The sequence below is a fragment of the Sorex araneus genome, chromosome 1 (genome assembly GCF_027595985.1).
Source record: "Sorex araneus isolate mSorAra2 chromosome 1, mSorAra2.pri, whole genome shotgun sequence".
Classification (NCBI taxonomy): Eukaryota; Metazoa; Chordata; class Mammalia; order Eulipotyphla; family Soricidae; genus Sorex; species Sorex araneus.
This window is the reverse complement of record NC_073302.1, coordinates 245,943,197-245,959,244: the sequence shown is the minus strand read 5'-3', so window position 1 is coordinate 245,959,244 and position 16,048 is coordinate 245,943,197. Positions and strand designations below refer to the sequence as shown.

The 16,048-nt window shown below is 49.8% G+C and overlaps 1 protein-coding gene across 2 annotated transcripts in view; it reads right to left on the bottom strand.

The window, feature by feature from the left end:
* Positions 1 to 1,070: 1,070 nt before the first annotated feature.
* Positions 1,071 to 16,048, bottom strand: part of SIAH3 (siah E3 ubiquitin protein ligase family member 3) — an 84,474-nt gene continuing 69,496 nt past the window's right edge. The window contains exons 2-3 of one of the 2 annotated variants that reach the window (XR_008627291.1): positions 6,780 to 7,655; positions 1,071 to 3,492 (exon numbers count right to left, since the gene is read on the bottom strand). Coding sequence is in view for 1 of the 2 variants with exons in the window: in XM_004604577.2 (XP_004604634.1) it covers positions 6,990 to 7,655 (666 nt within the window). In the remaining variant the exon portion in view is untranslated. Of the gene's footprint in view, positions 7,656 to 16,048 lie in introns of both variants that reach the window. The other variant, XM_004604577.2, reaches the window with a different exon arrangement.

Below are 16,048 nucleotides of genomic sequence, written 5' to 3'. Positions count from 1 at the left end.
CCTCCTCTCTGCACCTCCTTCAGGGCACGTTCTAGCACACAATGTCAACCCAGAAAAAGAGGTTCACCATGTATGTGTGTGTGGGGGGGGGGTGTGGGGCGCTTGGGAAAAGAACTCATGTTCTCTGATCATTCTTAAATTAAGCACACTATAGTCTAAACTCAAACTTGCAGAGGGCAACTGAGCTGAATTCCAAAGGGTCAGTTTCTCTCCAACCACCCCCCCAAACCCCCTCCATACCCACAACTCACTCCCCCACCCCCAAGTCTCGCTAGCACCTAGCAAAGGCCTGTCTCTGAGGCTATTTTGAGGTGAAAGGCCATTATCTGGGACACTGTGGGTAGAAGAACTGTCCCGGGAGAGGACAGGGCCTGAAAAGCAAAATGGCTCGTGAATATTCATACAGACCAGGCCTTCAGTTTGGATGGCGCAGATCAATTCAAGTCACTTTCTAAAGCCTTTGTGAGAGCAGGAAACAGCGGCTGGGAATCAGGAGGTGGGAGGAAGATAGAGGCTAAACCGAATTGACAGGCAATAGGATTAGAACTCTTGCTCAATCCTGATCTTGCAGGTAACTAACAGTGGCCTGAAATTAAAGAATTAAACCATGAAGGCTCCCTTGACAACTGATCTGATAGGCCTGGAAGTAAATTTCAGGGACACTGTTGTCAGAGCTGGGGAGGGCTGAGATAAGGGTCTGGGAGGCAGGGGTGGGGGGGTGTATGGGGTGAGTCGGCCCAGATCTCTCTCTGCCCTCCAGGAGGGAGACGTCCGGTCCTCTTCTCCGAGCCATACCACATACTGAGACTACTGGGGGCGAGTCTGTTGCCAGGACTCTATTCACCTCCAGTCACACTTGCTTCTTTACATCCAATTATGACTTAGAATGGAAGCAAAAATGAAAAGGGGAGGGAGATAATGAAACCTAAGTTGAAGGCGGCGGCGGGCACATTTCTGATAATTGCACTCTCCCCTGTAGCGTTTCATTTCTGTTCCCTCGTGTTGCGCGGCAGCCGAGGGAGGAGAAAACCCCACAGCAATGACTGCAACAAGCGACTCGAAAGGTTCCAGTTAACAGTATCAAATGCAATTTAATGACATTTTTTTCCATGGGAGACAGGGTAAAGAGAAGGAGTAGCCTAAGTTTGCTTCTCGTCCTTAGCATTGTAAGAAAGCCTAGAAAAGTATATTTACATCAATGGAGGTGAAGTCAAATGATTCTCAATTTTCCTTTCTCAGCACAATATCCTAAAAAAAGGTTTAAAAAGGGCAGGGGATTGTTTCTAGTAGAGTACCCAGGGTAACATATTTGCACATACAATTGGAAAAGACAAACTCTAAACCAGATGCTTATCTATGACACAGCTCTTGGCTCGGTCCTTGGTGAACCTTTTCGGGGCTGGTGGGTCCTGGGGCAACACAGTGGAGCACTTGAACTCTTCTTGCAGGAAGTCTTCAGAACAGATAATCTGACGCTCTTTCTAGCCGAAAGGAGATGGTGCTCTTGATGCTTCTGGGAATTGAGCTTGACTCACAGCGCCATTCTCTGATGTGCAATCATGATCCCTCCCCGTTCCACCAAACAGTGAGTCCATTGGAAGCTGCTGGCCGGCCCCTACCTGCTGTTCTTACTCCAAAACCACGGACCCACCACTGACTTAGAGATGCCACCTGCTTCAAGTCACCCTCCTGTGTGTCATGACTTCCAAGTGGGAACCTCCACTTAGAAAGAAATTTGGTCATGTGGGCTCTTCACTGAGAATGCACCTGTGTTGGTGATGAAGGCAGTGATGCAGACAGAAGTAGGAGAGGAAAGCTCTGGGCTTAGCTTAGTTTTGAGCAACATAAAAGCTATTCTGTTTGTTTAGGAGAACCTCCCAGTGGTGCTAGGCTCACTAGAGCTATCTGATAGAGCTAGGGAGGCCATATAGTGGGGACTGAACTATATGCCAGGACCCCTTGCATACCCAGGACATCCTGCAGCCTTGTAGCTGCCTCCCCAGCCTGAGTCCCATCGCTGCAGCCACATTGTGTGTAATGTTTGAAACTAGAGCTTGCTTTGCCCTTCTCACATGTAGCCTATGAGCAATTTTTCATTTCAAGGTCAAATATTTCTTTAGATTAAGTTTGGGTCTCTAGCAGAAAAAAGAAAGATGACCCATAAGAACAAATCCCACTAGAGTCCAGGTATGGGGACGTTAGCTCCACTTCAGAATTGGGATTGCCAGTGGGCTGGTTCAGTGGAGCTCCATGGGAGTACCTGATGGAATGAACTCCGTTTCAAGAGCGAAATAGAGAAGGTTTTAGAGAAGGGTAACAGATGCTCTTGAAGCTGCTTAGAAGCCTCGGAGTCTTTTATCCACAGCTGTTTGCTGTTTGTAATCACTGGCTGTTTGGTGGACACAGCTGTTATCCACACCCGGGTATATATGTGGCCAGGATTTTCTTCTCCTTCCAAAGTCTTCTCTTCCAACATGGCTTTGTGCATCAGAAGGAACTAGGTAATGACAGACTGGTAAATGTGTAACAACTAGTTAGTTGCCTGAGGTGGGGGACGGCAGAGAATCCCTGGTTTATAGCATTTGCTAATTTCAGTGGTGTGAAGACCACCACCAATAGCGGTCCGTTTCAGACTACTACTCTCATGCCACTAAATGCGAATTTGGAAAAAGCGCAATGGTGAGTTATGTTAAAGTATGTCCATCTTGCGGATATGATGGACATAAATCACCTTAAAATCATCCGTAAAATCTAATGAAATGATTAGAAAAGATGGAGTTTTGTGTATTTCTTACCTTCGTTTTGAATAGAATTCATTTGATAATTTATGTAATTTTGGAGTTTTTGTGGCAGTGCTTACAAATCAGCCACGGAGGTCTACCAGCCAGCTCAGGGACAGCAATCTGGGCTGAGCGGGGATGAAGGAGAAAAAGCAGAAATGAAAGGACGCATTTAAACTCAAGAACCAATAGCCTCTGTGCTATGTGGCTTTATCACTCTGTCCTTGGTGCCTCGAATGCCATGCATTCAGAGAAATGACAGAGGTAATTTTAGTCCCGAGCAGGTCTTTGGAGGAAGCCACACTAGGTTTCAGGCCCACTCTGCATTTGCTGACTGTGTGACCTTGAATAACTGCCCACCTCGCTTAGCTTACGTTTCCAAGGACTCCAATAATAGTTTCTGCTTCATAAGGTTGTGGTGAGAGTTGAATGAGACAATAGGTTGAAGTACTTCGACCACTGGGTCCATAGTAAACTCTCATAATGAAAGCTATGAGTTCTGTGTTATACTTGGCACGATTCATTTCTAAACGGCCACGAATAGCCACAGGGAGGGCTAGGATGGCTCCAGAAATGAGCTCATGCAGAGCCTTGATGGTCAAGACCATCTCTTTGTACGGCCTATCTGACTGCCATTTCAGCCTTGATTATTTATGTGACCTCAGGCTGGAGGGGAGGTGGAGTGTAGAAATGGCCTTGTCCCTCACACCTCCTGAAAAAAAAAAAAAAAGAATACTGTTTTCACCAGGCCTGAACTGAAAAAGTAGTAATAAGGGTTGGAAGGGTTAAGGCGCTTGTTTTGCCTCTGGCTGATCCTAATTTAATCTCTAGCACTGCCTGGTCCCTTACACTGCCAGGAGGGAGTGACCCCCAGCCCAGAGCTAGGAATAGCTCCCGAGCACTTCCTGTGTGACCCCTTCTCTCCCCACTCCAAAACACCCAAAAACCTCACTCCCAAAATACAAGTAACACACTCATTTCTTGCTGTTAAGTGCTGTCGTTTCCCAAGACCCATATCTCAGTGAAAATTCTCCTTAGAGGGTGAGTCATTTAGTTACTCCGTGGGTGAAGCTCCAGACGCGAGGACTCAGCCTAGGACAAACTTTTAAGAATCTAAGAATGAGGAACCCTGGGTGGGGGTGGGGAGAGCAGGGTCCTTCTCTTTCCTCTGGCTCCTGTCTCAGGCTGGGTCCACTGTAGAAGCCAGTTCCCCACGGTCCCTCCCTGCGCTGGATGCCTCAGCCTCTCATCCTGGATCAGGCCCCGCACACTCTCAGCTTGTGCTTCCCAGAGGAGGTGTGGACACACCAGATTCTGGTCGTTTCCCATCTGCTGCCTGCGGGACAGGCTCTGGTCTCACTGCCGGCCACTGGATGGGTGACCTGGGGAGCTGAGCTCATGCCTCTGAGCCTCTGTCCACCTGCACTGAGTGGCCAAGGCTGCAGCTAGGAAGCCTGGAGCACTTCGCCCAGCACCGTTGGGGGCTGCTGTTTTCCTCTTCCCTGTTCACTGTGTTTCCTTTGTTCCTTTTTCCTCCAATTTTTCTATAGCATGTGGCTTTAAAGCAGAAGCTTCCCTTGGGAGCACCAGAGGGGAAAATGCAATATTTTTTTAGCCTCTTCTAAGGGATGGTGGTATTTGGGCCACACCGGCTGTGCTCAGGGCTTACTCCTGGTTCTATTCTCAGGGATCATGCCTGGGGGGAACCATATGGTGCCAGGGATCAAACCCAGGTTAGCCATATGCCAGACAAACTCCTCAGCTGCTCTACTGTCTTTCTAGCCCTGCTACCATTTATTCTAGAGGGTTGCAGGCACTGCAAACAGTGGTTTGGATACAAAATTCCTAGCTCATCTGAGAGTCTGTATCTAGTCACTAGAGCTGGGTCCTCCCAAAGCAGCTCAGGACTCCAGGCACGGCAGAAAGGCAGAGGTGAAGTTGGCAGGCGCGCAAGGCTCCCGGGAATGGTAACTATATTCTTCACTGAAGTGTTGTTTGTTTACCTTTGAGAGGCCTCAGACTTCGAGGTCTCGGGTCTGAGGAGCTGGGAATGGGCCTGGGATCCCGTGTTCCCTCAGTGTCGGCCCCGACTCTCTCTCTGCCTGCTCATCCCGGTGGGGCATCCCAGGGGCTTCCTGGCGCCCTGGGAGAATGTCCTGATGCAACAAGCAAGTGTGCCCTTTCCTTGTTTCTTGGGGCTCTTGTTCCCTGGCCCCAGAGGGCACTCCCTGAAGACAGTCAAGAAGAGGGCCTGGCAATTCTGAGTGTGGAGAGGGAGGGGGCTTTATGCAATCCACTGATTGGGAGGGGGGGCACAGGTGGGTAGTATAGGCTGATGCAGATTACCCAGCAGTGAGCAAAGGAGCCGTGTTTTAAATCCATTACTTTCAGAGGAGAAAAGAAAGCTGACGGCTAGTGGGGGCACTCTGTCCGGGGTCTAAGTGCTCCCCGGGAGGCCTGCCAGGCTGCCCCCGAGAGGGCTGAGGTGAGGAAATGGCCTGGAGAGCACCATTGTCCTATTCTTTGTGGGTGGGTGGTGGTGGCTCTGAAAGGAGGCTCCTGTCCAGGGGGATGACGGTGCTGTGCCCCCCCTCCACGAGAATGTGAGGTACTCCCTGCCTCTCACAGGACTACAGGGGTGGGAACGAGGTCCTCCTGCACAGGACCGTAGGGCCTTAACTGTGACCTGAGCAGACGAAGCTGACAAATAGGTGTGTTCTCTCAACAAAACACGCAACCTGGCAGGGCTCAGGAGAGGAAGCTGCCACCCGGCAGGGGGAAATCAGGATTCTCATCATCTTCCAGGAAAAAACCAGGATTCCCATGTCTTCTCTCCACACAGCCATGCTGTGCCATGTCCATGAGCATCTGTGTGCATGTGTGTGTGTGTATGTGTATGGGGTGTGTATGAGTGTGTACAAGGGGGTCCTGGGGACATTTCAGAAACTAGGGGAAGGCTCCAAAGAGCCAGTCAACTTCCAGCAGCCCAGCTGTGGTTCCGGTTTGTGAGGGATCTAGCACCCAGTGGAGGCTTTGCATGATGCCACACTGCTCTGCCCCAGGTGAGAGAAAGAGAAAGTCTGTAATTGGGGATGATAAAACTGCCTCAGGAGAGGAGGCCTTTCCAGAGGTGGAAGGCCATTGACCCTCTCTTCCCTGCCCCAGAGCTTGTTCACATTTTTCAGCTGCATAGTCAACAGAGGGCAGAGAGGTTCAAGAAAGCACCAGAGACTTGGATTTCAGAGCAGGACCGGATGTTGCCAGCTGAGAGCAAATCCTTGGCAGGCTGGAAAGAGGGTTCATCATAGTTCACTCCGTCCCCCGAGTCCTGATTCAGACCTGGAGGGTGTCTCCCGATGCCAGGGCCTCCCCAGCCCAGGGCCCGTCCATCCCGGAGGCGTCTCTCCACTCTCCGCCCAAGGCTGCTGGGAAGGTGTTGGTTTGGATCCAGTTGCTCTGAATGGCTCTCTGAGCTGGCTGGGTCTCCTTCCTGGGGTCTCACACTTTGCCGAGTAACTCAGAAACGGACCCCAGAGGCAAAAAAGAATGAACTCAGACTCTGTGCCTGTGCCCCTCCCCCAATGGTCCATGCCAGGGCTTCACCTGGGAGACATCAGCGAAGGGCATTAGGGGTAGAAAAGGAACAAATCTGAGTCTCCTTTTTTTTTTCCCCCCTCTGTCACACCCAGGGGTGCTCAGGGCTTACCCTTGGGTCTGACCTCAGGACTCTCTTCTGGGGTGCAGGATCAGGGGCCATCTGAGGTGCCAAGGATCAAACCTGGGTCAGTCACGTGCAAGGCATGTACCTTCCCTACTGCACCATCTCTCCAGCCCCAAGAAGCATTCTGATGGAAGCCGATGAACATGTTCTACAAAACCCTACTGACAAATGGGAATACGCATCACACCAAAAGCTTGCATTGAATCACTGGATGTTTAACACACCTCCCGTCCCCCCACCCCTGACCCCACAGACAAACACGAAATACCACAAAGTACCTGAGACAAAAACAGGGAAGGAAGAAAAGAGAGAAAAAACAGAGAAGAATAAAAAAGGAAAGTCTGGCGTCCTGGAATTCAAAGAGCCAAGTGATCCCCGTGGGGTGTGTGTGTGTTTGTGTGTGTGTGTGTGTGTGTGTGTGTGTGTGTGTGTGTGTTTGGGGGGTGGAGGTCAAGGGCTTCTGGGGGTGTTCCAGGATGGCCTGATGCTCACAGCTCGGACTCGGCGGCGCAGACCTCTGTGGCCGTGATGGCGATGCCTATGGCCAGGCTGCCGTTGTCAGAGAAGAGCTGGGCCAGCGACGTGTTAAGCACCAGGCAGTCCCCGTCTGTGATGACCGAGTCCACGCACTCGAGAACCGAGCGGGGGGTGGCCTCCCATTTGAGGCGCCGATGGTTCCTGTTGAGCTCCAGGCGGTAGGTGAAGCAGTCGGCCTGCGTGGGGGTCCCGATCAGCATCATGGTGGCAAAGAACTGCGGGTGCCCTTCGTGCCGCTCCTGCTTCCTGAGCACCAGCAGGAAGTGGTGGCCGAGGCAGGAGTGCAGGATGATCCAGTCAGCCGGCGCGGGCAGGTGCATGTCTGTGGCCAGGAAGACGATCTCAGCTCCCTGCAGAATGTCGACCCTGTGCATCTGCTGCAGGTGGGGCACCACCACCTCCAGGTGGCCCTCCCACTGGCAGGAGAACAGGGGGCACAGGCAGGGTGTCACCTCGGGGGCATGCAGCCCTGCTTCCTGGTGGTGGAGGTGGTGGGGCCGGGCATGGTGGTGGTGACGGCGGTGGTGGCGGTGGTGATGGTGGTGGGCAAGGTGGTGAGGGGGGAAGCCGCCTTGCTCAGGTGCGCTCTGAGTGACGGCTCGTCTGCTGGAGACATACTGTAGGAGAGAGGAAGAAAAGAGGTCAGTGGTGGGCCGGCAGAAGGCCATGGAGACTCCCTGTAAAAAGCGAACCCTGGGGTGCAAGGAGAAAATGTTTTCTTTTTTGCTTTTTTTTTTCTTTTTGGGTCACACCCGGCAATGCACAGGGGTTACTCCTGGCTCTGCAATCAGAAATTACCCCTGGTGGTGCTCAGAGGACCATATGGGTGCTGGGAATTGAACCCGGGTTGGCCACGTGCAAGGCAAACGCCCTACCCACTGTACTATCACTCCAGCCCCTCTTTCTTGCTTTTTTGAAGGGGTGTGACCCTGATCAGTCTCAGGCGGCTTTGGGAGCACTCCTGGTGGTGTTGGGGTGGGGTGAGGACATGGGATGCTGAGGATCATAATCTAGGCTCCAGCCTCCAAAGCGAGCTGCTGAGTCCACAGTTTTCTTTCTTAAAAATTGAGAACCGTGGGGCCAGAGACATAGTACTGTGCCTAGGGCATTTGCCTTGCACGCAGCCTATGCTGTTTCAGTCCCCGGCATTCCATAAGGCTCCCCAAGCCTGCCAGGGTGATTCCTGAGTGTAGAGCTAGAAGTAACCCCTGAGCACTGCCGGGTGTGGCTCAAAAAACAAGGAAACAAACAAGCAAACAAAAAAACAAGGGCCAGAGAGACTGGACAGAGAGCAAGGTGTTTGCCTTGCACATGGCCAGGCTGGATTTCATTGCAGCACCCCATATGGTCCACGTGTGACTCTTGAGCACAGAGCCAGGAGCCAACCCGGAGTATTGCCAGGCATGGCTTAAAAATAAAAGCAATTCTTTTAAAATTTTGTTTATTTATTTATTTATTTTTATTAAACCACCATGAGATACAGTTACAAAATTGTTCATGATTAGGTTTTGGTCATACAATGTTCCAACACCCATCCCTTCACTAGTGCATGTTTCTCACAACATCCCCAGTTTCCCTCCCGTCCACCAGGATGCCTCTACAGCAGGCACTTTTCTTCTCTTGCTCTCTCTTGCTCTCTCTCTCTCTCTCTCTCTCTCTCTCTCTCTCTCTCCTTTTGGGCATTATAGTTTGTAATACAGATATTGAAAGGTTATCGTGTATATCCCTTTACCTCCCTCCTTTCAGCACTCAGTTCCTGTCCAGAGTGATCATTTCCAACTATCATTGTCATAGTGGTCCCTTCTCTATTGGAACTGCCCTTTTCCCCCAACTTGTAGCACACTCCCAACTGTGGGCCAGTCCTCCTGGCTCTCAAAAAACAATTCTTTTAAAATTAGGAAACACCAGGTTGTTTTCCAGGTGGCAGCACCACATCGCCTTCCCATTGATTCTGAGTGAGGGTTCTGTTTCAACATGTCTTTGTCAACACTTGCTATTGTCTGTTTTGACACATATTTGTAAAAGGCAAATTAATTATTTGGAGTAATTTGCAAAATGTAGATGCCAAAACATTGTAGGTTTTCTCCATGCCATTCATTTAGTGGAGACTCTAAATTTCCTCAACTAAAAATAGAAACTCCTTCAAAAGAGTCTCCCAGCGAAAAGAGATTTGAGATTTTTCTGAATCTAATTTACATGGGGGAAAATTTAAGCACAAAGGAAATGAGGGACACTGCTTCTGCCTTGAAGAGTCTACAAAGTTGGCGCAGGAAAATGCAATGTGCATGCCTTTCTGGTTCTCTAATGCCATCCTCAAACACTTTCATCTCCAAATAACACCTTAAGATTGTAAAAGTCCATTTTTTTTCCAATTTTGATACCAATATTCTTTTCACAGCAATTGAGGTCAATGGACTTCCTCCCTATTTCATCATTGCTATTATTTTTAGAATGAAATTTCAGCAAGAGCTGCCTTTTTGCCCTTCCAGTGTTTCCAGGGATTGTGCTACCTCGGGCGCCCTCCTCCCGGGCTCTCAGGCAACCCTGGGGAGCAGGGGAGTCTGTGCACCCGGGCCACTGTCGTAGAGGGGAGAGACTTGTCTGGGACGCCTGCCGTACTGCATCCCAGTCACTCTTTTCAGCTTTTTAATTTAGCTTAATATTTTATTTTATTTGGGTGGGCGGGGTTTCGGGGCCACAGCCGGCTGTGCACTTACTCCTGGCTCTGTGCTTAGGGAGTCACTCCTGGAGGGGCTCAGTGGATCATATGTGGTGCCAGGGATAGAACCAGGGCTAGCTATGTGCAAAGCAAGTGACTTAACCCCTGTCCTATCTTTCCAGCCCCTTTTTAAATTAAAACTTTTAAAAATTAAATCATTGTGAGATACAATTACAAAGCTTTTATGATCAGGCTTCAGTCACACAATGTTCTAACACCCACCTCTCCACCAGTGTACATTTCCCACCACCAATATCCCCCGTAACCCTCCTGCCAATCCCCAATTCTTCTCCAGACTGCCTCTATGGAAGGCACTTTTCTTCATTTTCTCCCTCCCTTTCTCCCTCCCTACCTCCCTCCTTCCCTCTCTCCTTCCCCTTCTTTCTCCGTCTCTGTCTCTGTCTGTCTCTGTCTCTGTCTCTGTCTCTGTCTGTCTCTGTCTCTGTCTCTGTCTGTCTGTCTGTCTGTCTCTCTCCCCATTTGGGCATTATGGTTTGCAATACAGATACTGAGAGGCCATCATGTTTGGTCCTTTACCCAGTTTCAGCACATCTCCCATCCAGAACTATCCCTTCCAACCATCATTGTCACAATGTTCCCTTCTCTATCCCAACTGTCCTCTCCCCCAGCCCTGGAGGCAGGCTTCCAACCATTCCTTCTGGCCCTTGTTCCAGCCACCTCTTAATACTGTATTGCTACTGAGAAGACATGTTTTCAACAGTGTATATGTTTGGGGTATCAAGTTGCTCCACCAAGGAGCCCAAAGACCTTCCATGATTGTCCTGTGCACTCATGGGGTAGATGCGTAGGACTAGAATCATCACCCTAGGCACACTGCAGCCAGGCTTCAGGCTCACTGCCTTGAATAGCTTCCCAGGGGCTTCACCACTAGGGGTCTTAAGAATTTTCTGACCTATGTTCTTCACGGCATTGTGCCCGTAAGTATCCTCAAAACCACAAGAAGCTGTGATGGCACCTTCTGATTGGGTATTAGTAAACGTGTGAGTTTTTTTTTGTTTTGTTTTGTTTTGTTTTACTGGGTGGGGGGGCACACTCAGCAGTGCTCAGGGAACCATCTGCAGTGCTGGGAATCAAACCAGAGTGAGCCACGTTCAAGGCAATGCCACAGCACTTGTATCATCTCTCCAGGCTGAGTATACAATATTTGAGCTCCTGCTCCCCAAGATTTTGCAGGCACTAGCAGACAGTCATAAGACAAAGGAACTCCACAATGCCTGGAGTGGGTGGCACGGTCATTAATACACACACCGTTAATTCTGTCATGCTGATAAGGAGCCTCTCTCCCTCTCACACAAACACTATGATTCAGATTCTTCAGCTGGAGAAGCAATCAGCAGTGATTCTAGGTGACAAAGTGACTGAGGTTACCAAACTGGTAAAGAAAGGGTGGGGATTCATTTCCTGGCTTCCCAACTCTGAACACAGAGGCCACCTGCACCCTTCACCCCAGATAGCCTCTCCTGCCTCACCGCCCCTCATGCTTCTGCTTCTGCTGCACTCAACCAGACCTGGTCTCTGACTCCCAAATGTGGTTGCTTCTTCGTGCCTCTGAGAAACCTCCTCCCATCCTTACTTAGCTTTTTCTTTCTGGTGCGGTGGTCCTGGGCGGCACACACCAGGCACTGCTCAGGGCGTTCTCCTGGCTATGTGCTCAGGGATGACTTGGTGGGATTCAGAGGACCACATGCGGTGCCTCTGGGGATCAAACTGGAGTTGGCTGCGTGCAAAGCAACCGCCTTTACTATCTCTCTGACCCCTTAGCCTTTATAATGCACCATGAGAGAAACATTCAGTTTGTCTATGGATGAAGAGACCGACACAGAGAAGGTAAGTCACTTGCCCCAGGTGTCGCAGCCCCCCACAGGAGGCTGCTGGGGATGAAACTCAGATTTGCTCAAGGACACACGGATGACTGAAGGGCAAGGCCACAGGTTGCTGTTTTGCTCCATTGCCATCTCCTTTAGAAGCCTTAATTAAGTCAGTTTCTCCATCATCAAAGCACCTACTCAAAGTCTACGCTTGGGGGCCTGGAGACCCCTCCCACCGCTGTCTTGGCCTGAAGTCCCCTGTCCTATGCTGACTGCTGACATAGAACATCCCGATGTCCCCATCTCGGGAAAGGCTGCAGGGCTAGTCTCCACATGCCCCTCTGCAAGCGCATGCCCCATCTGCTTCCTCCTGTTCCGTGCAGACAGCAGCAGTCGTGTGAAGAGCAAAGGAGGGAGGTGAAACGGAGCACCTTGGTCTCCCCCCAGCCTCCTATTGGCTAAACCCACTCAGGGATAAACCCAGCAATCCTGCCCTTTGGGTACAGTCCCACGGGAGGACTCGCCAGCGGGAACGTGCATCTGTACACACACGTGTCTCCATCGCCACTCCGGGCCACCGCTCCTAGGCTTGAGCTCTGAGGAGGAAGAGGGTGAGGGCTGATCTGCTCTCAATCCATTAAACCCTTGGGCAAAATAATCTCCATTAGGTAACGTGCCTGGGAATGCTGCACAGAGAAAGGTCCTGGTTGTCGCCTCAGTAGCTGAAAACTGTACGTTTAATATTCTAATAGCAGGGGACATGCGGGGCGCAGTGGGCTCTGTGAGCCAGAGGCTGGGAGGCAGCAAGCCTTGCCCGTGTGAGGTGACATTTACATTGAGTGAAGCATGAAGGGTAAAGTATAACAGAAATAGGCAAGAGGTCTGCCAGTAGGGTGGATGGCGGCTTTGAAGGAGCTGGGCTCGAAAGAACGTGAGATGTTTAAGAAATGAGTGGCTGGTAGGTGGGGGGGCTTGATGCAGAGAGAAAGGGGTTGTGTGCAGGACAGAAGCCTCTTGCTGAAGTCTCAAAGGCCCGGTGGCGCTGAGTGCTACCCAGGGTTGAGTGAAAGTCAGTGGGCAGCGCACGTGAGGCAGTGGGTGGCACAACAGAGCCCCCAGCCTGCCAGCAAGGCAGGTTTGAAGCTGGCACTCAGGGTGGGGGTGGGGTGCGTGTCTAAACACAGGACCCAATACCAGGTTAGTCCACCTGGCTCCCCCTTTGCCTCTTTCGAGCCTCATCTCCCACTGGCCGCTCTGTGTTTTGTCAGTGGGGGGAGCAAACAGGGAGCAGGGGATCACCCAGGGTGTAGCTGCTGCCAGTGAGTGCGCAAATAGAGCGAGACGGTATAAATTCTCCAAGAGACCCTGCACTGGCTGTGCCCCAGCAAGACGTGAAGAGTGAATACTGACTTCATTCTGCTCTATCTTCTGATGCAAACGATGTTTCCTTGAAATGATCTTTGGGGTGAGTGAGGTCACAGGGTGGCTGGCAGGGAGAAGGGAGTCTTTTAATTGGCAAAACGCTAATCATTCTTGGAAAATGAACTCTAATCTTCCCATCTCATACAGCGGATGTGTGAGTAATTACTTTCCCTCACTAAACTGTTAATGCAACATTAGTGATTACGCTAATTAAAACTAATGAACTCGTACAGACTGATAAACCCCTCTGTCAGTCAGCGGAGGCCGGACTTCCATTGGCTGCATTTAACTTTCCATTTGGAAGAGAGATCTTGAATTAACCTTTAGAATAATGTGCAAAATTGGGTTTAGAAATGTTAGGCTTTATGGACTGGGTATAATGCTCTCTGCAAGCATTACTGAGACCGTTTCCACTGAGGGTGTAATTGAATTTAAAAACACCTTCTTTAATTGGATCAGCCACACTGCCAGGGCTGGTAACAGCCGTGCTTCACCATCCTGGCATCCGAAAAGGAAATCAGCCCCTGGAAAATCATGTGCCCCTTTGGTCACTGGACTCTCTTTAGAGAACTGGCCTTCCACTAGCTTCCAGGAACAATATTATGCTAATGCATTTCAGTCCAAGCAGGAGTTTGCACCCAATTGTAAATGACAGGCATTTGCCTGGGGGTTGCTCACACCTTCATTTGTGTGAGTTAATTAACAGAGGTTTTCACTGCTGGGTGAAGGGTTTGAAAGGTAGTGATGCTCATAATATGGGGGACATTTCACACACAGGAAGGAAGAGAAGCTAGGCTGCAGGAGTCAGAGCCTGGGTAAGACCAGGGCTGGAGCCAGTTTGGGAAATAGCAAAGGTCAGTCAGCTGAGAAGTTTGTAACTGCTCTTGGGTTCCACTCAGTCCTGTTTCAAAATTCTCAACGTTGGGGCCAGGGAGATAGTGCAAGGGTTAGGATGATGCATCCAGGGCTCAATTCCTGGCACCACATGAAGCCCAAAGTATTTCTCTGAGGGCCCCACCAGCCAACACTAGTAGGTATATTGCTGGATGCCTCCAGGCACTGCCAGGGATGGCCCCAGAGATGATGTGCATGTGGGTTGCTCTAAGATTCCTGAGCATCCCTCGGTATGGTTCTGGAGGCCCGGAGCATCCCTGGGTGTGGTCTAGTCCTGGAGGCCCTGAACAAAGTTGGGTGCCCTGGGTGATCCCTGACAATCCAGAGCTTGAACAGTATGGCGTCTGGTTGGCTGAGAATTGTTGGGAGTGATCCCCAGGCCCTCTAAGCATTCCTTGGGAGCATCCCTGTAGCCCCCTCACAGGAAAGAAAGAAAGAAAGAAAGAAAGAAAGAAAGAAAGAAAGAAAGAAAGAAAGAAAGAAAGAAAGAAAGAAAGAAAGAAAGAAAGAAAGAAAGAAAGAAAGAAAGAAAGAAAGAAAGAAGGAAAGAAGGAAAGAAAGAAAGAAAGAAAGGGAGGAAGGAAGAAAGAAAAGAAAGAAAGGGAGGAAGGAAGAAAGAAAGGAAAGAAAGAAGGAAGGAAAGAAGGAAGGAAAAAAGGAAGGAAGAAAGAGAAAGAGAGAGAGTGAGAAATAAATAAATAAAGATCCTCCCAATTTCTGGGAAGGCCAGGAGTCAAGGCTGTGAGGTGACTGTTATCCGTGCCATTTCCTCTCCTGCTCTCTTCCCCAGGGCCAAGCGTGAATGCAGTAGCCACACAGAGGCCAGGAGTGCTCTAGAAGGTTTGCAGTCAAGACCCAAGTTAAGCTAAGACAGAAGCCAGCATTGGCCTTGTATCACCTGCACTAAACATCTTCATTAGAAAATCTGTCTCATGCTTTTTCCCTGCAGACCAGCTTGGTTCTTACACACACGGATGAGGTCTATAAGTGGCGGGTATAATAGTGCTGCTAATTTTCTTAGAAATAGTAGAGATTGTGATATAAATGCGAACACTTAAGCTTTCGTGCCAGGGACTGTCAATTCCCTAATGGGGAATTCACGCTTTGAGGTGGCCACGTTTTATCTGAAAGGCCACACACCAGAGATAATGACTACAATTCCTCAATTATTACTCATATTTCTGATCCACACCAGATGCTGCTAATTAACATTTCCACAGAGGTTTGCATTGGCGAAATTAGTCATTTGTTAATCAGCATGGTAGAAGATAGAAATGGACTTTCCTGGATTGAATTTGTGGTTTTCACATTATGATGATGAAGATATTTCAGAAAAATTCTTCTCTTTTTATGGGGGTGGGGACTCAGGAAGCTCGGGGGCCATTTTCAATGATACACGGTTAACCAGGCCAGAGGCTCAGTGCTTGAGTTGTGCAGTGCTGAGGACCACTAGGGTCACCCATTGTTGCTTTAAGGCTCCGGAACAGGCCCCATGATATTTAGGGAACCACACCGTGCCAGAAATCGGGCCAGGAATTTGCCCAGTCCCTGTAATATGTCCTACCTGAGAGTTTTTTTTCCATCTTAAGAATGGCTGAAACAATAGCACAGCAGGTAGGGCATTTGCTTTGCAACGCGACCAACCCGAGTTCAATTCTTCCATCCTCTCAGAGAGCATGACAAGCTACCAAGAATATCTTGCCTGCACAGCAAAGTCTGGCAAGCTACCCATGGCATATTTGATATGCCAAACACAGTAACAACAAATCTCACAATGGAGACATTACTGGTGCCCCCTCAAGCAAATCAATGAGCAATGGGATGACAGTGGGACAGTGAAGGATGGCTCTGAAAATTCATAATATCCACTGAGCATGGAGAGGCTGGTGAGCAAATGTCCAACATACAGGATGTTTGAGTCTTGAATTATAGGTGCCATTAATTAATTAGAAAAGAGAGAAATGAACGTCACTGTGAAAAGAAGAACAGTGGAAATTTGGGGAACAAAACTTATAGAACCAAGACCAAGGGTGAGACATGTGGGGGATATACAAACCCACCTGTCAGTCATCAGGCCCGTGGTCTTCAGAGCTGCCAGAGCTGCCAGAGCCACCCGAGCCTCTTACCCGTGTAGTCCCCAGCATTT